Here is a 27258-nt window from a genome sequence, read left to right as displayed (position 1 = left end):
GATATACATACATGAGTATGCACCACCCCCACATGTGCCATACATGTACACACCCTAACACACACACACACACACACACACACACACAAACAAAAAAAACAGTGACTTAAAATATGTGTAGTATTCTCATAATATGTGCTTTATAGTCTTTTCTGAAGATTTGGGATATAGAGAACAATTTAATGTACTGACAGCAATATATTTAAGGAAAATACAGGCCTGACTAAATAGCTGTCCAAAGAAAAAGTGCTCTTTAATTTTAGAAGCTTGAAATCTTGAGGAGACTTCAGACATGATTAAGTAACCCACAGAAAATGATCTTAAATTTCTAGGATTAATATGCAGAGGATTGTAGAAATGGGAGGCGCTCCAAGGTCTACTAATTCTCCTGTAATTTCTTTAAAGGTTAAATCATTGAGCTAGTGGCAGGGGGATGAAGAAACCTAACCAGCAGCCCTGTATCTCGTAGTGGCATTCCTGATGCTCATCAAACACATTCCAGGACAAAAACAAATAAGATGTTATTTGTTTATCTCCACACCAGATTGAAATAAAAGGCAAACAATGAGTTCCCTCATCAAATAAAAATGCATGAATAAGTTGGTATACTGTGCTTGTATTTACACTTATTGTAAAACATGAAGAGAGTTGTGTAAAGCATGCAAGTATTGCTTTTGCAGTACCAGTCTATTGCTCAACGTTCAGCTCCTTTAGGTTTCATGGATTATCAAGTCTTTCAGGAGAGAAGATACTCCTTACAAGCTATCCTGTAACACTGACAGCTTTAAAGGTAGATGCAATGTGAACAACAGCACACTTAGGCCTCTACTAGGCGCAGTCTGATTGTCTTTATATTGATAAGGAATAAAACATTTTCTAATGTCTAATTCTTTCAACATTTTCCTTATTTAAAAGTTAAAATCAAGAGACAAAGGAAAGACAGTTTTGGGATCCAAATGAAGATATGAACAAATCCTCAGGCTCCAAATGAAGTGGAACAAAAAAGCCAACAAAGAAAGAGAACTCCTGCCTCCTCTCATCCCCATGAAGGCTGAGGGTAGGACAATGGTGCTACCCACTCCCAGTCTTACCTAGCTTAAGTAAATTCAAGCAAAACCAAATAAACAAACAAACCCCCTAAACAGGGTCTTTGGGTGTAAACAGGGATGATGTGGCTTCAGGTAGCCTCATGCTAGGCCTTTGCTCTCTCCCAATCATGCCTTTGCCCCATCTCCAACATTCTGAAAGAGATTCCACATCTAAGAGGTCATTACCAATGGGCCTGGGGAGTTCAGTCTCATTACTCATGTCCCTACTTCAGTGAATGTCCCTGTAATCCTCTTCCCTACAGAGCCGGATCTCCTATGGCTGAGTGTGAGATGAAGAAGTGTCACAATATGGAGGGAAGTGTTGGGGCAGTGTGGCTAAGGGGTCTGGCCCTTCCTGCCCCATCTGTCTCTTAGCCTGACTGAATCAAAATCAATGGTGTCATACGAAGAGGAAGATGAGGATGAAGCGCTAAATCAGGGGCTGGACTTGATGAGACACTGGGACTTGGTGCACAGTAAGTTGGTTTCACACTCACCCTCTTGAGAGGCTTCTCGGTGAGTTGTGATGTCCACTGACATCTTGTAAGTGCTGTAGTTCCCACTTCTTCAAAGCTAGCTCTTCCCTGGCCATTCCCACAGGCTCCTTCCTTCCTTCCTTCCTTCCTTCCTTCCTTCCTTCCTTCCTTCCTTCCTTCCTTCCTTCCTTCCTTCTTTCTTTCTTTCTTTCTTTCTTTCTTTCTTATTTGAGGTTTTAAAAAAAGTTATTTCTTTTTTTATTTTGAGATTATAATACACCATTTTCCCCTTTCTTTTCCATCCTCCAGATCCTCCCATACTCTCTCTCAAATCCATGGCTTCTTTATTCCATTAATTGTTATTACAAAAGTGTGTGTGTGTGTGTGTGTGTGTGTGTGTGTGTGTGTGTGTGTGTGTGTGTGTGTGTGTGTGTGTGTGCATGTCTCTCTCTATATATATCTTTGGGGTAGGGGGTGGCTAACCATTTGGTATTTCAAACTCTTCCCACACGTTTAATAATGTAACGTTTCTAAGTTTCTTTCATAGGCAGGATAAAACCGTGCTCAAGCTACGTGTGCATGGGTTGTCAGTTTCAAATTCAATCCCAATTGCTTCTGGATTTGAGTCTCATAAAGAGGGCTCCTTAGCTTAGGTGATGTGTGTGGCTCAATGCAGCTCCTCTCCAGGTAATCTTGATATCCTGGCTCAACTGCCTTTTCTCCCGTAACTCACGGCACTGTTCTCTTCTTGCTCCTCTGGACCCTAATCAATGGGCAAGCCAGGTGGGGCTATCTCTGTGGCCTCCCTGGGTATCTTGCTAATTCTTCCTGAAAGTCCAAAGCCAGGGTGGCCTAGAGTAGCAGCATTGTCACCCCCACTGTCGCTTGCTTTCTTGGATTTCTTGGGGTAAAGGGTCAAGGTACCTGAGGCCCCTCACCATCTTCATCAGTCCCAACCTGGCCTTGATGTTTTCTGCCTTCTGGTTCTTCCATTTTTTTTGTCTCTTAGATATTGGGCCATGGGATAGGAGAGCCAGTTGTTCATGCAGGGCCTGAAGCTGCTCCTCTAATTCTGCCCAACAATGATCACTTCCCTTGACCCTTCACCTCTTCCGCTGATCCTTCTATTCCCCAGAGGCGGAGGAGTGCTCAGTCCACTGTCCTTACTCTGAAGATGATTTGGCCAGCTCAGAGGGCAAAGCAATTGAAACTTAGTAAAAGTCCTGGTTCCAATGGTTCATGCGACACCTTGGCATTGGGGAACGCAAACACAACCTGTAACTTTCATGTCGTGGCCACAAGACTGTGGTTTGGGTGGGTGGGGGGACAGCTTGTATTTATAGCAATTGGAAAGCCAAAGCAGCATATTTAAACAGTATAAATTTCAAGAGGGCTTTTGCATTAAACCGTTGGCTCTACATGATTGCTAAAACTCATTTTGCATTGGAGATTCCTTTTTTGATTAAACTTCCCATCCAGCCAATTGAAGTCTTTGGAAAGCATTTCTTTCTGATAAAGCATAGCACTGTTAATGGAGTGGTAAAATAATTATAATCTAATCCAGCTCCTGTTCGTGAGCAATTTTAGAAACGTTTAACATCCTAAGAATGCGCACAGATTTGTTCGTAAAAGAATAAAAGCTTGGAGATTCTACTCACGCAGGCTTGATTGTATGAGTATGTTTCTCATGGACAAAGGCACCAGCCAGACCTCCAGCTCCTGAATTTAAATACTGGAAAAGAAGTGAAATTTTATGGGTTTACTTGAATACATGAGAAAAATATAAACACTGTTTTCATTTTTACTTGTTTTCAATAAGCCCATAACTTTTGACCAGTTCAAAATTTGTGATTATTTGAGCTTCTGCAGTAAAACAGAATATTGGGTCTTACTGTTAAAAGAAAAACAAATGAAAAATATTACTAAGTTAAAAATATGTAGCTATATTATTTTCCAGGAAATTTTATTCAAATTATTGCGTCAGAAGAGTGGGGCAGAGTGAGGCCCTGGAGAACCTTGGATGTATTGAAAACTTAGCTGGTCCGATTCTCTCCTGTAGGCTGACTAATCTCAGCAAAAGTGCAGGTGCCATCCGATGCAAGGGGCTGGTGTCTGAAGGTGATCTGTGACTCACTAAAATGCTAACACACACTCCCTAGGAGAGACATAAGTTGGTCAAAACACATGCTTGTGGTGCATGAAGTTGTACATAGGATTACATTTACCAGATAGAACTTGCATAGAATGAATGCTTAAAAAGAAAAAAGCCCCCAAAGCTGCAATCCCCCGGAGTAGGGCCTTTTAAACTACTGAGCTCCTTTTGCTCTTGCAATTTCCTACCTAGAAAATTACCTTTCTCTAACACACAGCCCTGCTTTCTTCATATATCTGTGTCCAATTCCTTCCTTCAGGACATGAGAGTCTGGAAACCTGCAGAGGTGCCCATGGAATGCCCAGCATCACTAGTAGGTAGCAGTTCAACTAAGATTTAACAGATTTCAAAGTCTTTGTTCAAATATTCTGTGTCAAATACTCATAGTCTAAATTTTCGTTTCTGTATGTAGAGATATTATAACTTGGTTTTCACATCCATCAAAACTAAAGGCATTAATCAGTAAGAATTAAGCTCTAGTGTGGAATCTTTTCTCTATACTTAATTTCTTTTCATAGTAGCGTAGAAATTTAATGAATAAATTTTCTACAGTTGTAGGAAGAATAGAACTAAATTGTTTTTCATGTTATTCTATCATATGACTTCATTATTTTCTGAATCAGAAAACTCAGGACTGACAGAAACAGAATCCAAATCGTGGGCCAAGCTTTTTCTTTAGAATAAGACCAATGTGAAATAAAAGGATTTCAGGCATTAACTAGTTCCTACCTTGTAGGAACACCAGCAGGCAAAGTCAACACCCCAGTCATGTAAGTGGAGTTCAACATTTCCAACAGCGTGTGCTAGATCAAAGCCAACAAAACAGCCCTGAGGAAGAACAGAACAAGGCTTCAATTTGTTTAATGATCAGAAACAGTCATGACAAGTATCTCAAGTCTTTTGCAACATTTTAAACAATAACAGTTTCCCTGATGCCTCAGTTCACAACATTTGACTTACAACTCCCACAACCCTTTGCATGACCTTCTAGACCAAAGCCATCTTCATAAAACTGCCACTATTTCCTTCTTCACTACGTTGACATTTGTACTTGTATGCAAAAATGGGAATGGGGTGAAACTTCAGGTCCAGTAGGAGAAATGCAAGCAGCAACGCCAAACTGCAATGCCTTTATTGCACTCAACCCACAGCTCATTTATGGGAGATGGAAGGGGTTTGCTTAAATTCTCCTCGTGAACACTACAACCAATTATCCCCAACAGATTCAGAGGGTTCCCAGAAGACCCAGGTGGCAGAGCCAATGGCTCCTGTACTACCATCTGCCATGCATCTGTACTAGCAATGACCCCACAAGCATTCTTTTTATCATGTAGCCTCCATCATTTACCCTCCACTCACGCACATATGTGTCATGATGATCTTGCTTTTGTTTGTTGCTCAGCTGGTTTTAGGCTTTTGTTTATTTGGCTCCATACAGCTTACTCTAAGTCATTTCACTCTAGTCTAGCTTTCTAGTTTAATCTAGACTGTTCTGTCACATCTCATACACTCTCCTGTTCCCCATATGTCTTTTCTTCTTTTTATCATCCTTATCCCTCCTTCTTTTACTTCCTAATCATAACCTTCCGTCAATGTAACCATCTCTAAATTCTGTAGATCCTAACCATACTTCAACTTTCCCTACCTGAATTTCTTTTCTTCAAAGTCAATCCAGTATTTAATACTTTCTCTTATTTACCTTACTTTCCTCCCTCTTCTATCATATTAACTAAAATCTGAGTATACTTCATGTTATCCTTGGTTGTTCATCTTTCCACAGTTTTTGGTAATACCAAACAGCTCTGGTCATTCTCCTAGTTAATGTCCTACAGCGGGATTTATACGGTCTCTGCCAGGCACCTGGAGATCCTGATATAAAGAACTATTTTTATAGCTACACATTCTATTCTTCCTCAACCAAGTCTCACCTGAATGGTACAAATATTTCAACTAAAAGAATACAGTTGATTAAGAAACACCAAATCAAGAGAAGTAATACCAAATACACAATTCCCAATGCACTATTAAAAGAAATATGAAAAAGCAAGACAACATTACTTCTTCAAAAAGTATTATTCCTACAGCAATGGCATCTAGTAAGAGTATGTTAGATGAAATTCTAGACAGAGAACTGAAAATAATGATTATAAACGTGTTTAGAGACACAAATAGCCAAACAAAATAAGGAAGGCGATAGATGAAATGAGAGAAGAATTCAACAAAAAGAAAGAAATATTGAAGAAAAATCAATCTGAAATGCTGGATATAAATTTCATAGTAAGTAAAATAAAATAGTAAATAAATAAAATAAGATAAAAAATAAGTGAAACAAGACTTTTAAAAAGTCTCAGCAATAGAATGGACCATGGAGAAGAAAGGATGCTGAGCTTGAAGACAAGGTGGAGGGACTGGAAGAATCCAACAAGGACAAAGATAAAACAGTGAGTTAATATTGAGAATCCCAAGATGAATGAGGCTCTCTGAAAAGATCAAATTTATAAGTTGTAGGCATAATAGAAGGTGAAGAAACTTATTCTGAAGACATAGAAAACATTAAAAAAACATGATAGAAAATTTACCAAAATTAAGAAAAGAGATGTCAATTCAGATAAATAAGGCATTGAGGGCAAATAAGAACTTCATTTCATAGAATTCTCATTAGAATATTATTTAAACAGAACAAAGAAAGTATCCAGCAAGAGAGAAGCACTAAGGCATGTACAAAGACCCATCAGAATAACAGCAGATTATTTAACTGGAAATTTTAAAGCTAGAAAGTCTTGGTATGATGTATTTTAAGTTATGGAAGATAACCACTGTCAATATAGGCTACTGATCATAATTTAAGGGAAAAATAAGAACTTTTATGATAAAAATAGACTAAATAAATTATGGCCACGAAGCTAGCTCTGCAGAAAATATTGAAAGTAATCCTAATACTTAAGATAAACACGAATCCCTCCATGAGGCTACAGATAGGAATAAGTCCGAGAGAATGATACTAATCAATGGAGGAAAATAAAAAAAATCACTACAAAATCAGCAGAATGGTAGGAATCAATACACAACTTTCAATAATCTTGAATATTAATGGTCTCAATTCCCCAATCTGAAAACACAGCCTAATAGATTGTATCAAAGAGCAGGGTTCATCTATTTGTTGCCTCCAAAAAATGCACCTCATCATTTTAGGATAAAAGAATGAAAAATGCCATTCCAAGCAAATGGATCTATAAACAAGCAGGTTTCACTGATATAATGCCTGACAAAATAGAATTTAAACCAAAACTAATGAGAAAAGATAAAGACAGCAACTTCATACTGAGTTGTTTAGAATAATAATGTTCTCTTGATTGCGACATCTACAGAACATTCCAGCCAAACATTGCACAATGCACATCATATATTAGGACAAAAATCAAGTATAATAAATACAGTTAATATTAAATAATTTCTTGTATTGCATCAGACTACAAAAGCAAAAAAAAAACCCATCTAGAACACAGACAAACTTATGGTTATTAAGCAAAACACTATTTAACATTGAGTGAGTTGTTGGAAAAAACAAGAAAAAAAATTGAATCATTTCTAGAAGCAAATAAAAATGAAAACACAACATCTCAAAAACAATGATAGTGAAGTTTGTAGTTTTACCTGCCTACATTAAGAAATCATTTGGTTTGATGCTTTTTGTTTGTTTTGGGGGTTTGTCTTTTTTTTTTAAGAGAGAAAGAGCATGAAGTTGGATGAATAGGTGGGGGAAATATGGAAGGATTTGTGGGAGTGAAAAATGTGATTATATATATATATATATATATTATATAAATTTAAAAAATGAAGTAAATGAAGGCAAGAAAGAAAGAAGATAAAGAAAGAGAGAGAGAGAGAAAGTAAAAAACAAAGTAAGTAAGTAAGTAAGTAAGTAAGTAAGTAAGTCAGGGCAACTACAAATAAATAAATTAATGATGCACTTAAAGTTCTGGGAAAAGGCGACCAGGCCAAACTCCAAGGAGCAGAGGGAAAGAAGTTGTTAAGATTAGGAAAGAAATTCATGACATGGGAAACAACATAACAAATATAAAGAATGAATAAAGTGAAGTCAGTTCTTTGAAAAGATAAACAAGATTGACAGGACCTTAGCCAAACGAAACAAACGGAAGAGAGAGAAAAGACCCAAATTAATAAAATAAGTGATGAAAGGAGATCCAGTTACCAATGAAATTCAAAAAAATCTTCAAGTCTTGTCTTGAAATACATTCCAGTGAGTTGGAAAATCTAAAAGTTGGTAAATTTTTAGATGCAAATGAATTTCCAATATTAAACCAAGGTGGGGTAAAAATTTGAACAGATCAACATGCTGCTGTGAGATTGATAAAACAAACAAACAGCAACAACAACAAAAACCCCAGAAAAGAACAAAGAAAACAGCAAAGAAATGAAATACGCCAGAAAAACCAGATGTTCTCCAGCGAGGCAGTAGAAAGCCAAGTTGTCTTTTGCTGTGCCCATTTTTCCCCAAGTTGAATTAACAAAAATATCAGCCATAAAATGAGGAAGAATACCAAATAGCAGTTTTTCTCCAAATATTTCATCTTTTTTTTCTATCTGTTTCCCATTTTCTTCTGAAAATTATGAACTTCTCTGTGCTGGCTAGGGACCTGTGCTTTGGGTGGAAGCTTCACAGTGCTTTCGGAAGGAATTCCCTCTGGAGCTCTTCCCCTGTCAGTTCCCACTGTATTGTATCTAACACTTGTCCTGGACATTTACTTGCTGGACATTTACATGATGGGTAATGTATGGGGACTCAACGTACTGGGCGATCAATCCTTATGTTTGTTTCCAACAGAGCCATTAAAGTTTCTTTCATCGAAAGAATGTGTATTTTTTTCTGGGCTCCCCTGTCCCCAATGTACTGTGCTTATGGATTATGGAGTTTGTGATAGACAGAGGCCAGAGTAAAACACAGAATTAGATATTGGAGGGAAAAGGTCAAATGCTTTCATATTAATAAAACTTCCAAAACCAGAAACAAACCAAATGCCTGTAACCGAATGTTCTGAAAACAAAATGACTAACCTCAACTAAATGCTTCAGAAACAAACAAAAAACAAACAAACAAAAAAAAAACCAAATAGAATCCAAACAAAATAGTTTCCCAACTACCAGCTCAAAACAGACCAGCGGATTAGCCAGGCGGTGGTGGGCATGCCTTTAATCTCAGCACTCGGGAACACCTAGTGGAAACACATGAACTGTGGACCAGTAGCTGAGGAGCCCCTATGGTACTAGACTAGGCCCTCTGGATAAGCGAGACAGTTGTTTAGATTGAACTGCTTAGGAGGCCCCCAGGCACGGGGACCGGGGCCTGTCCCTAGTGCATGAGCCCACTTTTTGGAACTTAGTGCCTATGGTGGACACTTTGCACAGCCTTGGTGCAGGGAGGAGGGGCTTGGACCTGCCTCAACTGAATGTACCAGGCTCTGCTGACTCCCCATGGGAGACCTTGTCTTGGAGGAAGTGGGAATGGGTGGATTGGGAAGGAAGGCTGGGGGGAGGAGGGGGGAGGACAGGGGAATCCATGGTTGATCTGTAAAATGAATAGAAAATATCTTAATAAAAAATAAATATATAGAACATTAAAAAAAAAAAGAAAAGAAAACAAACCAGTGGATCATCCACTGATGTAAGGGAAGTCCAACCTCCAGAAAGACTCCATCAACATCCACACAATGAGGCCACACTAGGCAACTGGGCATGAGAGGGTCATGCTAGTATCTCACACAGATGCATGTTATTCCTGCTGTGAGTTGGGTCATCCTTAGGGCCCCATGTTGTGTGCCCAGAACTGAGGATACAGAAGCAAAGCTCCCAGCCCAAAGGGAATAAGAGGCATTTTATTTGAGATCCAAATATGCATGATCATGTCCAAGAACACAGATTCAGTTTACAGCAAATATACCATGTCCAGTGTGGCAGACGTTTCATGAAGTGCTTCTTATAGTAACAGAAGAAAAGAAAGTCATAAATCATGTCACTTCTCAAGTTCTCAAGGACTTTCGTGGGACTATCAGGTTGTTATAGAAAAATGGAGAAGTCTCTGGTATGGACCCCAGGAGCAATCTGATGACATTCTAAGTCTATGGGCTGATAGAGGCAGTTTTGTTAGCACAGTCCCAAATTATTCTACCTGCTAGTTACAAGGATGGCAGGTCACACACAGAGGTGAACAATGAATCCCTGCTAAGGAGACTAAAGATAGCCTAAGATAATTGTGCTTCAAACCTACCACATCTGAGCACTCCACAATCGCAGATGTTCTAATCAGTCAATAATCTCTTCAGCTTTGTAGGATTCTTAACACAGGTGTGGCTTTTATTCTTGGAAATTCAGTTCACAAAACTATACTTATTATAACCTGACTGCATCTATTATTTCACAAAAGGAACAGCTTATCTATAATATTTAACTGATTTTGTCTCTTTCTTTGAAGGTAGAGAGGTGAATTTGTACAATTTTTCTTACTCCCAAATTCAGGAATATATGTCATATAAGCAAGACATTTTCTACAGTAATGCACCTTTTGAAAGCGACTGGGAAGCAATACAGTTAATCCACACCAAGAAGACTTGGAGGTCATCAGAATCTGGACTCTCAGATTCATGGTCAGGCTTAATAGAAAGGCAGAATTGTTACTGTGCATTGTGAGATACACATAAGACTGAAATTCCGTGTTCAAACAAACAAACAAACAAACAACCCAGAGATCCTGAAATTGAAGTCATCTTTCTACTCACCCATATTTCTAATTAGAGGAAAGATGTTTTAATCAAAGAATTTTCCAAACTCATCTTTTTACACACTTTTAGAATAAATTCAACCTTCTTAAAAAACTCAAGGAATTCAAGCGTCTGTACTTTATTTCATTATGAATTATTTATAAAGTATGGACTATGAAGAAGGTACCAAGTTCACCTACTGGATCCCATTATTAATGCCCTGTGGTCACAGATGTGGCATCATATCAGAAAAGCACTCCAGGCTCCCACAATACATTTTATTGAATGTACAATTCTTTTGTATGGATGGCAGAGAACATAAATTATTGAAGCAGAGACTGCATGCAGCAAGAAGCAAAGTTGAGTATAGTGTAATTTTACAGAAGTGTCGCTAGATGGCAGCATCTTAAAACAAAGCATAGCACAGAGCCATTTCCCAGGTCGCCTTCCCTCAGCTGTTTCCATTATTTTACAAATAAAAGTAGGTGACTTGAGATGCAAAGAAAATGAGGAGGGCCGTGCGTTGGTGGTGCACGCCTTTAATCCCAGCACTTGGGAGGCAAAGCCAGGAGGATCTCTGTGAGTTCGAGGCCAGCCTGGGCTACCAAGTGAGCTCCAGGAAAGGCGCAAAGCTACTCAGAGAAACCCTGTCTCGAAAAACCAAAAAAAAAAAAAAAAAAAAAAAAAAAAAAAAAAAAAAAAGAAAATGAGGAGGAAGAGGAGGAGGAGGAAGAGGAGGAGGAGGAGACCCTAAAGCTTGCTTGTCTCCTTTATATAATTTTTAAAATAAAAATAAAAATTCTCAAATTTTCAACACATTTTTTACTCAGATTTACCATAAATGGGTCTTTGCAAATACATTTTGGCAGAATTGCATGAAATACAGTTGTGTACAGACAGCACAACACCTTACTTTCTAGCCATCTTGAATAATTCTAGGAATTTATTTCTCAAGCAATGCAAATTCTTGCACTCTGCCCTTTTCCAGTGAATTTTCTAAACCACGAATTTGACAACACCTGCTCTCCCTCTAGAAAACCCCTGGTAGGATGAGGAAGCACACTGTAGTACTTGTTGCCATGGTTCTTGAGCCTCTATAGACTTTTCTATCTGTCCTGGACCAGAGAGGCCTTATCGCTTCTTCCCTTTAGTTTACACTTTCTCCCCAATACCATTCTCTCCTCACTGTGCTGACACCATGATTTTAGAGTCCCTCAAAGTACAGGGGTTGGAAACTTTATGCTGAAATTCATATGTAAATGGCATGTGATGGTGGGGCCTTTGGGTAGTAGTTAACATTAGCTGAAGTCACAGGGTCCCACTGTATGGTATTACTGCGTATGAATAAGGAAAGCAAAAGACCACACAGTATCATATCATCCATGCTCTGCTTCCCAAGTGATGGCCCCTGCTAGGGTATGATGAACTGCAGAAAGGGAGTTCCCAAGAGTCCCAAGATTTGCTCTTGGACTTATCAACCTTCAGAACCACAAGTTAAATAAAACAACATTCCTTTATGAATTAGACAGTCTATACTGTTCAGTTACAGCCACAGGAAGCAGATGGGCTTGAATAGCTCAGATTATGTTCATAAAGTAACTTCTAAGGATGGGCTCCATTCTCAGTAGTTTTTCCCTATTTATATATTCTTATGCAAATTTCCAGTCTTACTGTTTTATACAATAAGTAAAAACATTGTTGAACAAGTAAGCAAAAGAAGAAACAAATAAAATCAACTGCCAGTAGATATCCTCTCATCTGATGCTGGAGTTTATTTAATAGTTCTTATTCACACTCATAAACTTAACATTGCAATACAGCTAGACTTGAGATCCTAAAATTTTAATGAGAGTGCAAATATCTTGGGATATTGCAAGCAGATGGGAAGTGGGGAGCTCTCCTGAGCTACAGAAGGAATGTCCTAGTAGTTAAGATGCGTGCAAGTCAAAAGCATCAGAGCTGCCCAGAGTCAGCAATGGTCATCTTCTTGTTGGCTTTGTCATTTCTGGAGTCAAAGAGATTCATGGCTTCCACAATGCTTACATCATCTTTCTTTTTCCTCAAGACCACAGGCTTGTCACTCAACCATTCAGTCCTGGCAGTGAGATCAAAACCTAGGAGTCATTCATGTTTGGTTCAGCATTTGCCATGGGCAAGATCCTAGGACCTGTAGGTTTCAGGGTGAAGTCCTAAACCTGGAACTACTTACTATAGATGGACTTGCAGCCAGTGCCATTATGGAATATGATGTCACCACCTTGTTACTGAAATCCTGAAGTAATTGTATGAAGAAAATAAACCATTGTAAACAATTCCTTTTTCTCCGGGGCTCAGAGAAGGAGAGTTTTCTGCTGCCTTTGGAACTCTGTCTGCAAACAGCTCAAATGACTTATGCCCCAAGGGCTCCCTATCCACCTACAAAGATGTCAATGTCAGTGAACATGGTATGGTTGACCGTGGCTTGCAGCACATGGCTACAGGGGACAGGGACTTCTGAGAACCCTGATGTTGGATTGTAGAAGAAGATTCTTTGAGGTTTGTTCTGGATATAGTTTTATTGTATGCTATTTTCTCTGAGGGCATCTTTTAAAATGGAGTATTTTTGGCAAAATAGCAGTTCAAAATGTTCTAAATCTCTCAATTAAATATGAAACACCACTTGGGTTTGTTTCTTTAATCGTCTTTAACATAGCATTAATATTTTTTTCTGATCAGTGGAGTCAAATGCAGCATAGGATTATTGCTGATATCTCCAGGAGAAGAAAAAGCACAGTCTCATCAGGACCTATTAAGTGAATTATAGAATGAGATAAATGAAGGGGGGGGCGGCTAAGATTCTGATTCTCTTGGAAGTTTCCGATAGTCTAAGTTATGATTCTTTTGGAAGTTTGCAATACGTTGACTCTTTACTATTATTTGGTTTGCTCCTATTTCATTCAAAAAAGGCCCCTGAATTGTGCAGAACATGATACAAGACAGATATTTGTATCAATACTTGAGGCTGGTATTCACCAGGTGTGCATTTGTGTGTTCATAAGGATTGTCAAAAACCTAAACGAGGTGAGCAATAGCCATTGAGCTAAGCCAGCTGAAATCCATTTTACAGATGAGGCCTTCTGATCCTTGTTGCTGCACAGAAGGGCACCTCTATACATTGGTACAGTCAACCAGAGTGTTCGCTGGAAGTGCTGACTCGGACCCAGTTGAATGAAGTAGTCTATCTCCAGTGTCACAAAAACTGTACTAGGTGTGTCCAGAGCCTTCTCAGTTCCTTCGAGACTAATTGTGGACACTCTTGGTGTGCTTGTGTGAGTACCTCTTGGCTTCTTATCAGAAACCTTACAGAATAGTGAAGTTGTTGAGAATTCTGATCACCCTTCTTTACCTGACTCAAAAATCCAGATTAAAATTGTACACTAATTAGGACAACATTCTCATAAGAAAAAAAATATGTGAGGTGGAAAAATTTGTTTTAGAATCTATAAGAAAGTTTCTATGTATATTTATATGTGTATGCTTGCCTATGAACATTACCACTTTATAGAGAAATACAGACATATGGTGGATTAACAATAACAGGTTGGCTAGGTAACTCTGATGCTAAGTTTTGCAATGAGATTCGCAATTAGATATCTGCTAAATTATTAGGGAGGAATGGAATGGAGGATAAAAACTAATAAGGTTTCTTACCACAGTATTGGAACATTTAATTCCCAAATTCACTCACTTGTTAGGAGTCACAATCATACACAGATACCAAGTTAAAAACCAAAACCAAAACTAAGACCTGACTAGGTGTGGTGGTTCACACCGTCAATCCAGGTATTCAGGAAACTGTGCAAATTGGAAACCAGCCTGGTACATATCAAGTTCTCATCATCCAGTGTTACATAGTAAAACCACATCTGAAAACTATCTAACTAACTAAAATAAAATAACATTAAAGCAAGCAATAAGATCTACAAGAGGGCCTCCTATTGTCCCGCCATCTCTGTCAATCACCTCAGCCTGGGAATTTACAAAATCTTTCCTTTTATCCATACCAAATTAACCAAGACTGTCAGATGTCTTCCTTTTGCTGTTTTCATTTTCTTTCAGCTATCTGGTTATGAGCAGGAATTAATACTACTTTGTATATTAAGCCTACTTTGTAGCAAATGTCACCAAGTTCTGTGGGTCACAATACTTTCCAAACAGTACCTGCAAGTATCTACTCTATTCTAATCTAGGGTGTAGGCTGCCAAGTCAATTACATAAATAGCTCAGTGGGAACAGCAGCTCTTCAGTATTAAAACAAAAGTGAAAACAATGGGTCTAAACGTATGAGGCAAATTCTTTTTTGTTCAACTACAGGAACAGATTTTAGGAGTCAAGTTGCATCACAAAATAACTCAGCGTGCAAGTTTTCTGTGAGCAGAACTCTGTTAGTCAAGGTTGTATTAGACCTTAGGCTCTTGTAAGTAATACAGAAGATAGAACTACAAATAAAGTACATTATAGAAAATAAATCCACACAATCTTTTATCCCAGAAGAGAGCTGCCTGATGATGAATTCTAAATGCTCATATTGAAGGTCAGTAGCAAACTGGAATAAGATGAAGGAAGCTGGGATGACACCCCAAATAGCTGCCCAAAGACTGATGTCTGATAATTTCAAATGAAATATTTTAATGCGTAAGTGCATAGTAACTAGGTTACACTTACTCTTCTCACTAAATTGATTTCACAGTTCCCTTTGTCCCAGATGTATTGATTGATGGTACTTAAGCAATCTATTTGCAGAGAGACAACAGTTCCTGATAAAGTGAGCATTGCTCTGTGACTTGCTTGTCCCAGAGAGCTTAATTTTAAAGATAAGAAATCCAGTAAGAGAGTTTTGAATAAAAAAGAGTTTGTCATGAGAAAAGTAATACACAAAAATGAAAGGACTTATTGCAGTAGAAACAATGCTTTATCGGGTATGATGATGCATGATTATGAAGCCAGCACTTGGGGGATGGAAGCAGAGGAGTTGGAAGTTTGAGACCAACCCGGCAATATCCCAACTCAAAAAATTTTTTCTTTGAAATCCTAATAAAATTGGAATGGCTATTTCTACCATTTGATCTTTATACTCTGCTTTGTGTTGATGGGTAAGTATAAAAATGGAAGTGGGAATCCTCATTAACTAGTTGACCTGTACCAATGAAAGTAACACACTATGAGCAATTCATTAGAACCAAGCTGCTTTCACATATAGTATAATATGATATAGATTATTTTTAAAAGTGAGGTACTTTGTGACAGAAATCACCATGAAGCAAAATGCCCCATCTATCCATGGGGATGGAATGATGGTGAGAAAGAGGTGTGCACAAGCCCACCAAAGGCTCGTTTTTTAGATGAAATCCCTAGAACACCAGATGTAGATAAGGAAACTTTACCGAAATGTGGAGGGTGGTCAAGCTATCACAACATTTGGAGCCTTTCTGGATGCTATTATTTCTTTTATAGGAAGATCTCTTTCACATTCTTTTGACATAAACATTGACATAATCTAAATTATCTTTTAAGTTTCAGTTTTCTCAAAGTGGGATTAACATAGTCAGAGACTCCTTGGTGTAAACTGGTAAGTATGAATTAGTACCATGGCTGTGTTTCTTAATTGTGAGGAGAGACACAAAAGAAAGCAAGAGCTTCTGAACTGAAAATTGAGTCCCTCATCCACAATATTGGCCTAATTTTAAACAAATTCAAGCATGCATATGCATAAATTTCGTTATGTGAGTTTGGATTGATTTCATGAGATTCAGCAGAGTATTTGCTCTTTCCTTTGTCAGCACTCAATAGTCACAAGCAAATGTTTCTATGTCTGTACACCCTGGCTAATTTAGTTCTTGAAAGAAAGTAGAGTTTCCCCCATTTGGTCTTCTCTCTATTTTCCCCTTTAAAGCCAATCCTCACAAAAGTGAGATGTCAACATACAGATGAAAGAACCAAGTTCATTGATTGTGCACTGCACCGCAGATACAGGATCCAGTGAAGTGTCCAGGGACTTCCTGCTGCAAATCTGCCCAGTGTCATGTAGATCTTATTCATTCCTATAAAGGCTTGCATACTCTTTTGTTTAGAAGGAACTCTTTCTGTTACCACATAAAGCACTAAAGAGATGCAGGTGCACAGATATATGGGCCTTCAGCTGGAGCCATAGTTAATGGAGCAGCTGTATGAGATAACCACCAAGAGGGTTGAGGAAACCAAGTATTAAGAGCTTTCTACATGAGGTGGAGTTTGTATTTCTGAAGGTCTGAGAAGTGACTTCTGAACGCTGGCATTGGTCGGACCCTTACTTGGAATAATCTCTATTTTCTATCCTTGAAAACCGGATGTAAATCTCAAACTCAAGGAAGGAGGTGATAAGAAGAGATAATTACTCACTTTTACCTTGAATTTCATAAATGATCAGACTTCTTTGGCACTGTGTGATTAATTTGAAAAAGAGACAGTCTAGTGGAAAGAGATCTTCCGTGCCAGACATTGAGAAGATAGCTTTGGTATACTCTGAAAGTAGACTCCAACACCAACCCTCATTATCTGCTTAAGTGTGCAGGGCAAGTGCTTTCGCAGAATTAGTTTTCTCATCTGAGCCATGATGAAAAGTCAGTAGTGTATTTTCTGGGAAATAAAGCACTGTACTAGATAGCAAGCACCTGAACCACAGTAGGCTATCCGAAGCAGCTGCTGTTAATCTAGCCGCACTTATAGAATGCATCATTCCCCAGAGACAGGCATCTTTTTAGTTCTGTTGTTACAAAGTCAACACTGAGACTGGACTATCTCAGTGATCAAGCATTTAGGTAGCATGAGACCCTGGATTCGATTCCCAAATAAGCCTGGGAAATCTGAAAATGAAAATGAATGGAAAGAAGGAGAGGGACATCTTCAAGTACGATTTAATGTGTCTATTTTGAATACATAAGGCAAAAATAAATGCTGCTTGCAGAGTAAGAATCTTGGACTGGGGAGACAGGAAAAGCAAATTAATTCAGAGACTCTGACGCACACTGTAATTTTAAGCTGGAAACTTCTGTCTCACAATTTCTGTCACTTATACTCCACAAATTGATGATCTACCCAACCTTTTTCAATGCTGGGTATATAATCTTAGGACACATGCATTCAAGACAAGCACTCTACCCATGGCTACACTTTTCTTCAGATCCTTTCCTAATTCAATCTAATGTGTACGAAACCAGGAAAATATAATGGACTCAGCAGTACTGTATTCTTGCACAATTTTAAGCCTATCTGACAACGATCTTACTAAAAAAATGAGCCTGCTTGATTTATTTCGGATATCTTAAGTGAGAAAATAGAGTGAGGTAATTTTTCATGCTTAATTTAGTTCATTGAATTTTTAATGACCTAATGGAACACCCTGTATGGCCTAAGAATGACAACGAGTAGAGAAGACTTTGAGGAGGAGCTCAAAATTAACAAAAGTATCCAATTTTTAGGGTAACTAGCCACTGCAAGTAGTTCTCCAGAAAATGATCATGTTTAAATTCTGTTCTTTATGTGATATTGTGACCCTTCAACTTGCCTGACCAACACTTTTGTTGAAAACACACAGATATCTGTTCACAGACATATCATGTATTTATAGCAAATCATTTTGTGCAAAGCAAAAGCTTGCAGCCTGTGAAGTTTGTAGAGTCAGTCATTGATACTCTACTGATTTAAACTTCCTAAACTTAAGAGTCTAAACAGGTGTAGAAAAAATTGTAAGGCAGAGCAAAAGGAAACCAATAATATGTTTCCCATCATGCTCTGGAAATACTGCAGGATGACAAATTCCTTACACAGAGATCCAAAAGCTTTCGTGATGAAGGTCAAGAATTTTACATGTAGGATCCCTAAAGCAGTGATCTTCAGCCTTCCTAATGCTGTGACCCTATAATACAGTTCCTCATGTTGTGATTACCCCCAACATAAAATTATTTCATTGCTCCTTTTGACTGTAATTTTGCTACTGTTATGACTAGTAATGTCTTCCGATGGTCTTAAGACCCCTGAAGAGGTTGTGGCCCATAGGTTGAGAACTGCTGCCCTAAAGTCAGACAAGTTTACATATAAGTTGGGCCTGAGAGAAATACTTCACTTTCCCATTGTAAGAATGCCACAGGGCAAAGCATAAATGTAAACCACAGTTGTGATTCAGCTTCAGCACCAAGGACAGCACAGAGCCATAGGCCTGCCTTTAGGGAGTTCTTAGGTTAGAGTTGTTACAATGCAGGAATGATGATCCAAACAAACTTCTGGTTTTTCCTGAGATATTTGCAAATGGTAGTTTTATATAAAATATCATAAATTTTAATTGTTGATATGTAATTAAATCACACTCTGTTTTCCAAGAGAATGAAGGCAGCAAGGGAAATCTCTAGAGCAGGCTTTTGACTGTTTGAGTAGGTAGGGGTCAAGCCGAGGAATGAAAACAGGACATTCACCGTAAAGACTCTGTCATAGGTGGAAAAAAAAACCTTTTAATTTTTCTTTTACATAGTAATGGTGACTCTATCTGGAAACAGCCCAGCTTGAGATGGGAAATCAAGAAACATTGTCCTTGAAAGTAATTTTTGAATGATTTCTGTGCCAATCATGGTAATAATATCCCTAATCAACTTTTCCTTTTCTGTTTTTAATTATGCACTAAATATGATGATGTCACATTAAAGTCTACACAGTAAGTCAAAGAGACATCTCTTATGTTTGTCCCATGACAGACAATTTTTAAAACTGGACATGGTGCTGCATGCTTGCACTTCCAGGGCTCCTGCTGAGGCAGGAAGCTGACAGGCTTGAGCTCAGATAGCTGCATATCAAGACCCTGTCTTAGAAATACCAAAACAGGTTCTGGAGAGATGGTTCAGTGGTTAAGAGCACTTGCTGTTCTCGCAGAGAACATGGATTTGCTGCACAGCATGCATATGAGGGCCCCTGAACATCTGGAACTCCAGTTCCAGAAGATTCAAAGCCTGCTTCTGACCTGTGTGGGCACTAGGCACACATGTGGTACACATGCTTACATGTAGGAAAAATGCTGACACACATTAAAAAAAAGTAAAGAAATTTCTAAAAAAAAAAAAAAAAGCCAAAGGAAACCAAAAGAATGGGAAAGGTTTCTTACAGATAATTTGATGGTTCTCTTCTTTGGTCACTGCCTTACCTTAGGTAGACTATCTGTGGGTAAATGAACATTCTCCAACTCAACTAACTTTGAAGGTGATAGTACTAAACTTGTTTACATTAATAATTCACCTGAAAAAAAGAAATGGGAAGAGGAAATGATGTGGGTAATTTCTGTATTTTATTATGCATTTTCTTCTGTGCCAGGAACCCTTAGAATTCCATAGTCTTTCTTTATTATTATTGTAGTGAATAAATTAGAATGGTATATACATGGATACATACATTTTGCATTGGAATTCATTTACTTTTTAATCACAACAAAGACAAAGCAATCTTCCTTGATTAGTCAAGAGATAAGAAAAATGGAATGGAAGAGGAATAGCCCTGAGACTTAGACAACTAATTACATCATTTGTATCATCTGAAAAAAACCCTCTGACTGTAACATCTCCTTCAGGTGGTCCTGGAATTATCAGGTAAATGAGGTTTGATATCAGAAAATTAGTTCTCCCTCGTGCCTTTGATAGGAATGGCTGCAATATCAGAAATCCTGATTGACAACTAGGAGGTTTGCTTTTCCCAGATTTATAATCCTAAAACAACATCTGGAGTCTAGAATATTCTTCCACTGGGAATAAATTATTTTTATCTTGTATGGTCCACTTAATCAAATCTTATATAAAACACCTGAAGAGATTGCTTAGAAATAGCTCTATAATTTTAGATTCCTGAGCACTGATCCTCATCAATTTATTTTGACTTAACACTTTCTGGATTTCAAATGGGAGGATTTAAGAGTATGGATAATTTTCTGAATACAGTACAGCAATTCTCTACCATTTCAAAGACCAGTGTTAATGGTACATTCCATTTAAAATTTACTTCTCTCCTTACTAAAACGAAGACTAATGTTCTGCTCTCAATCATTTTCTGGGCAGCCACAGCATTTTTATTATCCAAAGCATGCATACACACAATTACACATACACATATGTACACAAACACACATTCTCAATTTTCTTTTTTTTGGATTTCCTTGATAGAATCAAGTCTATATTATACTTCAGGAATTCTGTGTAGACACAATCACTAATGATTATTTAAAACTCATTTTTATTATAACTGAGGGAATGAAGATAAAAATGATTTCTCAAATGATCAAAGCACACTGAAGTGCATCACAATGACAGTCTTTAAATTTTTGCAAAGATAATGCTATACTTTTTCATTTTGTCCACTCTCATTCCCTTCCCATCCATTTTTACCCTTGCAGGTAGGAGGCTCCTTTTGAAAGTTAAAATAGATCTGTCTTCTTAAACACCTAAAGCCCTGCAGAATCTTCCAATGGTCTTCATGAAGTTCATAAAGCTTGGAAGACGCTGCTTCCGACTCTGTCATCCTCATACACTGTCTTATTCTTTCTTTTCTGAAGTCTTTAAGTTAGATTATACTGCCACATTTGCTACTTCATAAACCCATTAATGCTTTACACTTCTGAGAATAGTCCTTATTGGATATGCAGCCCAGACAGAGAAGGTCTTACTGGATACTATCTGCTCCTGTTGCTAGAACTACCTTCATCTCTTATTTCCTAAGATGCTCACCTGGCACACAATGCTGTGTTAGGTGTTCCTTGTTTGAATTTTATTATTACAATGTGCCATGAAAATATTTACTGATGAATGAAATATACAAATATATGCCACTTTACTATAGAGAATATAGTGACAAAATTCTTTTATGTGCTGACTGTAAGATCCTCTCAAGTGAACTCCAACTTACAGTTTCTAGTAAAGATGACTCACTAGTAAAATTGTAATATTAAATTTTTGTGTAAGAGTTTAATTTTTGTACAACAGAATTCTATGCATCTTCAGGCAGGTAAGCACATGATCATAACATCGAAGGTCAAGAAGCTGAGGCAGGAGGATCATGAATGTCAGGCCGGACTGGGCTACAAAAAAAAAGTGAACACACATCATGCTAATTCATAATATATAATATATACATATAAAATAAAGTAAAATCTATGTATTTTTATATATATCTCATTTAGCATCTGTGGCAATGCATTATGAGAAAAATGTATCTTATATTCTAAGTGACAGGAGCTTTTGTTGTACCTCACAGCCAGAATTAATAATATAACTTGAAGTCATGTAAGACTTAACTATCCTACTGTTATTTGCCCTCTTTGTTTAACATGTCTTTAAGAGAAAAATATAACAACCAATCTTACTTGCCTTGGATATCCCATGTAACCAACATTTACAGCCTAAACTATTACACAGGTGTCATCTCAAGGTATATGTTCTTCCATGCTCCTGACCCAAGATTAATGCACATATGTTTATTCATGTGTTATGATAGTCATTTGCTGAAAACAGCAAAGGAAGACTAAGCTTATTCTTATAAAGTGAATATCCATCATAAATGTTGTAAGCAAACTACAGATATTGCTGTATAAACAATGTTATTTGTAATGTATACTGTTTTTATCTGGGCCAGCTGGGGTGAGCTGGAGTCAGTGACTTAATCCTTCATAAAACTCTGTTAAAGATTTCTGTAAAGTATCGCATTCCTTCCTCCATGTGGTACTTACAATGCTGCTCTTTGAAAGAGAGAGCAAAGTCCTTTCTTAGGGACAGACACACCCAGACAGACAAACAGACACAGACACAGGGATACATTCACAAGGCAGCCTTGAGGCAGGCACAGATTCATACTCCTCTGACAGACAAGACAGAAGACAGAGAGCAAGTAGAGAATTCAAATCTGGGCTCTCTCCTGGTTAAGTGACACAAGGGAAATGCTTTGATTTTTTTTCTTAATGTGACACCAATGCACTATTGGTGACTTAGTTTATTATTAATGCATTCAAACTGAGTGCAAGTCTTGATGCCCCACATAAGCATTATTGGTATTATACTATAACAGTTCCTGGAAGTTGACTTCAACCATTAAAGCTAAGGTTTCTGTTAAAAGCTTAGGCAATCATTTATTTGTGCACTTACAGACATGAAAACTTTTCAAAGAAAAGTTGGTATTTATGTTGAAGATTAATGAATGACTATTCACATATGGATGTTGCTTTGGTATCTCTGACTTTTTGCTAGTTGATTTCACCAATGAGATATTTATCAGTTTTCTGTGATTTTATCATTCAGTATTCAGAAACAATTGTGTGTATGCACGTGCATGTGTGTGTTTGCACATGTCTGTGTATTTGTGTGTGTGTGTGTGTGTGTGTGTGTGTGTGTTTATTGTACATGTCCATGTGCATTCGCAATGGCCGTGTGTCCTACTCTATCAATTGCACCTTATTTCCAGGAGACAATGTTGCTCATTGAACCCAAGCTTGTCATTTTTTTCAGCTAGGATGGCTGGCCAGCAAGCCCCAGAAATCCTCCTGTCTCTTCCTCCTCACAATGATGAGTAACAGGAGCACCTGTGGCTATGCCCAGCTTTTTACATTGGTGCTGGGATTGGAACTCAGATCTTCAGTTTACTCAGCTAGTTTTGTTACTCAGTGAGCCATTCCCATAGTCCCTCTCCTCTTTCTCCATCCCTCTGTCCTTCCCTGCCCCCTCGCCCTCTCCCCATCTCTCTCCCCGTCTCTCCCACCACTCTGTGTAGGTTTGAAGAAATGAGGTCTTCCTACGTTGCCCAGGCTGGCCCTTAATTGTTGGACGAAAATGATTCTTCTGCTTCAACTTCTCAGATGGTGTCTAAAATTACAGGTACAGATCACCATGTATAGCTGCGAATTAATTCAACTTTATTAACATGGATTGGACTATAATAGCTATTAATATTTACTAGCAATAGAAAGGCCTTATGGTTGGGCATGACATATAATTCACATACAAAAATAAAAACTGCTACATGATAAAGAGGTGTCTTGCAGAATTATTTCTTTTAATCCACCATCTGCATTTTAATTTTAGTAGGCTCAAAGGAAACAAATACATGAACACCCACATATGTGTGTTACTGTAATGTGTCAAAGGGATGAAGGATTAAAGCGATTTATTTATTCATCTACTCCTTCAATGGGTAATGATTGGGCACTCACTATCTGCCAGGAACCAGGTGTTTCAGGTGGTGTAAGGCATTTGCTTGGGGACAGAGAGCATGAGGAGTTTACAGTGAGATTTTTTTTTTTTTTTTTTTTTTTTGGTTTTTCGAGACAGGGTTTCTCTGTATAGCTTTGTGCCTTTCCTGGAACTCACTTGGTAGCCCAGGCTGGCCTCGAACTCACAGAGATCCGCCTGCCTCTGCCTCCCGAGTGCTGGGATTAAAGGCGTGCGCCACCACCGCCCGGCTACAGTGAGATTTTTAAGAATTCAATTATTGAATGGTATATTAGTCCGTTGTTTAACTTTTGAAGCTTCAGCATAGCTTCTTCCGCTCTTAACAAGCTGTCCATATTATTCTGCTCTTGTGTGCATTCTCATGCAAAAATACTCACTCACCAGTGAAAAACTCTCTTCCTTATTTTTTAACCTGGAAGTCTCCTTTCTCTACTATTTCCTTTTCCAAGGAAGCTATATATCCCAATATCTATTTATTCTTTTTGTATGTCGAAACTTATAAATATTTATTGAGTACTTACCACATAATAAGTATTAAATATTTTTAAGATGCCATTTCTCTTAATTCTTCTTAAAGCAGGCTTATGAAGTAAACATTACTATCATCTTAATTTGCTAGGCAGACAAAATAAGTTAAGCTGATAAGTGCATTTCATCAGTTAAATTATGCTAAAATATAATTCTCCTAATATAAAAGTATATAATACACCCTAACAACATATATTTTATGTTACTCATTAGTTTATTAATATAAAATACATAATTAATACACTATTGTCTAGTATGTAAATCACACAATTAATATAATTATTTAAATTTTTTCTTTACTATTGAAAATATTGTACAGTGTAAGTGTAGGTGCACATGCCATGGTGTACATGTAGAGGTCAGAGGTCAGCCTTTACACTAGTCCTGGGAATAAAGCTCTGGTCTTTAGTGTTGCACAACAAGTGTTTTTGCCCTCTTGCCAGCCTTAATTACTAAAATTACGAGTGCACATTCCACTCTACATTTCAAAAGAAACGTCCTACCCCATCAGTGTGTCAGGGTAGCAGTGAACAGCCCTTCGCAGACACAGCTAAACTTGATTTCCCAGAGAATGCACAGACTGTTAGCCAGTGGATTACATGAAGAAGGCATCTTGCCACTTGAAGGTAAGGCATTTGGGAAATTGTTGTGCTGATCACACCCTTTATCCTCATCCTTTGGCTGGACACACCAGAGCTTTAGAGTAGGAAAACCAAAAGGTCCAATCCTGACTCGTGAGAAGCTAATCTTTGCATGGACAGAAGGTTGACCTCTGGATAGCATGAGCAAGAAATATACCCTGGGAGGGTGTTGGGAAAGGGCCTATGGTTCTGTTTTTTTTTTTTTTTTTTTTTTTTTTTTTAAATAGAGGCTAGTCTGCCTAACTAATACACAGAGAGTTTTGCATAGAAAATAATTACTAATGAACTTTTAACAACTCAGTTTTGTTCATTTGTTTGTTTGTCTGTCTGGTTTTGAGAAGGTTGGCTCTTTAGCCACTCACACTAATCTGGAAGTTTCAATTCCCCTGCTTCAGCCTCCACGGTGCTAGAATTATAAGCACGTACTATCAGGCTCACTCAACTGTTTTTTTTTTTTTTTTATCATACTCTAAACTAAGAAGTTATCGTTCATGAGAACATGTGTTTCTTTCTTATAAGTTCCTTATTAACTGTTTTCAGTGCCTGTGAAATGTGATGAGGGAGGGAAATGGGGAGGAAGGAAAGAAAGAACAGGAATACAGCTCAGAAACAAAGGCACCATGTTAGAAAGCACTGGGTCATCTGCAGATGTAGTTAGGAAATACTGTGGGTTGGCAATCCCAAACCCACTCTCCAGCACTTTCTTCTTACTACAGGACCATAAAAGCAAACTCTTTCTTCGCCCATACCTCCTTTGGCTGCCACTTCAGAGGCACTGAGTCATGAGCAGAAATCTGCTGGGCTTTGCTGGGAAAGATTTAGCACTTCACATAAAAGGGACACATGGGACAGATGAACCTGTCCTCTCCTCCCTTCTTCCTTCTTGTTGCTTTGAATAGAAATAGGTCCTTGACAACCATGTTATAACTGATGTGGAAAGTCTGAGGACTCTAGATCTGTCACTCAGACTTAAGACTTAACTGTGTTTCTCCATACAGCTCAGCAGCCTCAGGACACTACGGCTCTATGGTTAGCAAAAGAGAGTTCTGTGTTTGGGCTGATTTTCATTGGTATGCTGTTCATTACACCTGAAAATCTTAATTTTTGATTGAGGATTGCTTAAGAAAAGACAGACAGTGAGAAAGCAGAATTTAAAGTGTTTGGTTAAAATTCTAACAGTGGAAGCAGGGGCGGTCTCTGACTCTTGCCTACTTGTGGGACCCTTTTCCTCCTACTGACCTGGTTGCCTCATCCAGTCTTGATATGGTGGTATGTGCCTGGTCTTATTGTAGCATGTTACGTCATGTTTGGTTGATGTTGCAGGGAGGCCTGCTCTTTTCTGAGGGGAGATGGAGGGAAGGGTTGGAGCTGGGGGGTAGGGGGGAGAGACTGGGGGAGGGGAGGGAGGGGAAACTGCAGTTGGGATGTAATACAAGAGGGAAGAATAAAATAAAAGATGGAAATGACTAATGTAATTTCAAAACTCTAAAAGTACTGTGCATGTCACTATTGGTTCATCAAATTTCAAATATCTTCCAAAAGTAAACGTGGCACACAGCAAACCATTTAACTGGACTCTAAGAAAATACTGGATGGATACAGGTAATTTCTTCTCACTTTAAAATAATTAAATAGAAAATAAATTATTTTGAAGTTTCTCTTGAAAAAAATTGGTAAGATCAGAAGGCTCAGCATGGTGGCACATGACTCTAATTTTATCCTTCAGGAAGGAGAAGTGCAAGTCCCTAAGGTTCATCTCAAGTATCAGGAAGGAAGGAAGGAAGGAAGGAAGGAAGGAAGGAAGGAAGGAAGGAAGGAAGGAAGGAAGGATGAAAGAAAGAAAGAAAGAAAGAAAGAAAAAGAAAGAAAGAAAAAGGAAGAAAGAAAGAAAGGAAGGAAGGGAGAAAGGAAGGAAGGAAGGAAGGAAGGAAGGAAGAAAGAAAGAAAGAAAGAAAGAAAGAAAGAAAGAAAGAAAGAAAGAAAGAAAGAAAGAAAGAAAGGAAGGAAGGAAAAAAAGAAAGAAAAAATGATTCAGAAAGGAAACTACAGCTGAGCCCTAAGTCTGGCATAATGGTGAAGCACATGATTTTGAAACACATGCTGGATGTCCAAGTGTTGTGGGAAGATTAGCATTGACTATTGATTTTTCATTGTCCTGCAATCTGGGGCTTTTCAATTGGCAGCAATGGCTGAGTTGAGGGGCAGTTTCAAAATCACTAGAGATGGTGGTGGAGGTTAAGGGGATACATCTGCATGTTGCTGGTATAGAAAAGAAATGTTAGTAGAAACAAGTAACAGACCATGAAAATCAGAAATATGGAAATCAGAGCTCTAG

General features: G+C 38.1%; 1 protein-coding gene across 5 annotated transcripts in view; it reads right to left on the bottom strand.

The window, feature by feature from the left end:
- The window catches only part of Kynu (kynureninase), a 139115-nt gene that overhangs the window by 50728 nt on the left and 61129 nt on the right, over positions 1 to 27258 (bottom strand). For all 5 annotated transcript variants that reach the window (XM_076569376.1, XM_006974295.4, XM_076569377.1 and 2 more), the window contains exons 9-10: positions 4446 to 4544; positions 3223 to 3296 (exon numbers count right to left, since the gene is read on the bottom strand). In XM_076569376.1, the coding sequence (XP_076425491.1) occupies positions 3223 to 3296; positions 4446 to 4544 (173 nt within the window). The remainder of the gene's footprint in view (positions 1 to 3222; positions 3297 to 4445; positions 4545 to 27258) is intronic.

This window comes from Peromyscus maniculatus, chromosome 4, assembly GCF_049852395.1.
Source record: "Peromyscus maniculatus bairdii isolate BWxNUB_F1_BW_parent chromosome 4, HU_Pman_BW_mat_3.1, whole genome shotgun sequence".
NCBI lineage: Eukaryota > Metazoa > Chordata > Mammalia > Rodentia > Cricetidae > Peromyscus > Peromyscus maniculatus.
Note: the sequence above shows the minus strand (reverse complement) of the source record. Positions and strands in the feature narration are given on the sequence as shown.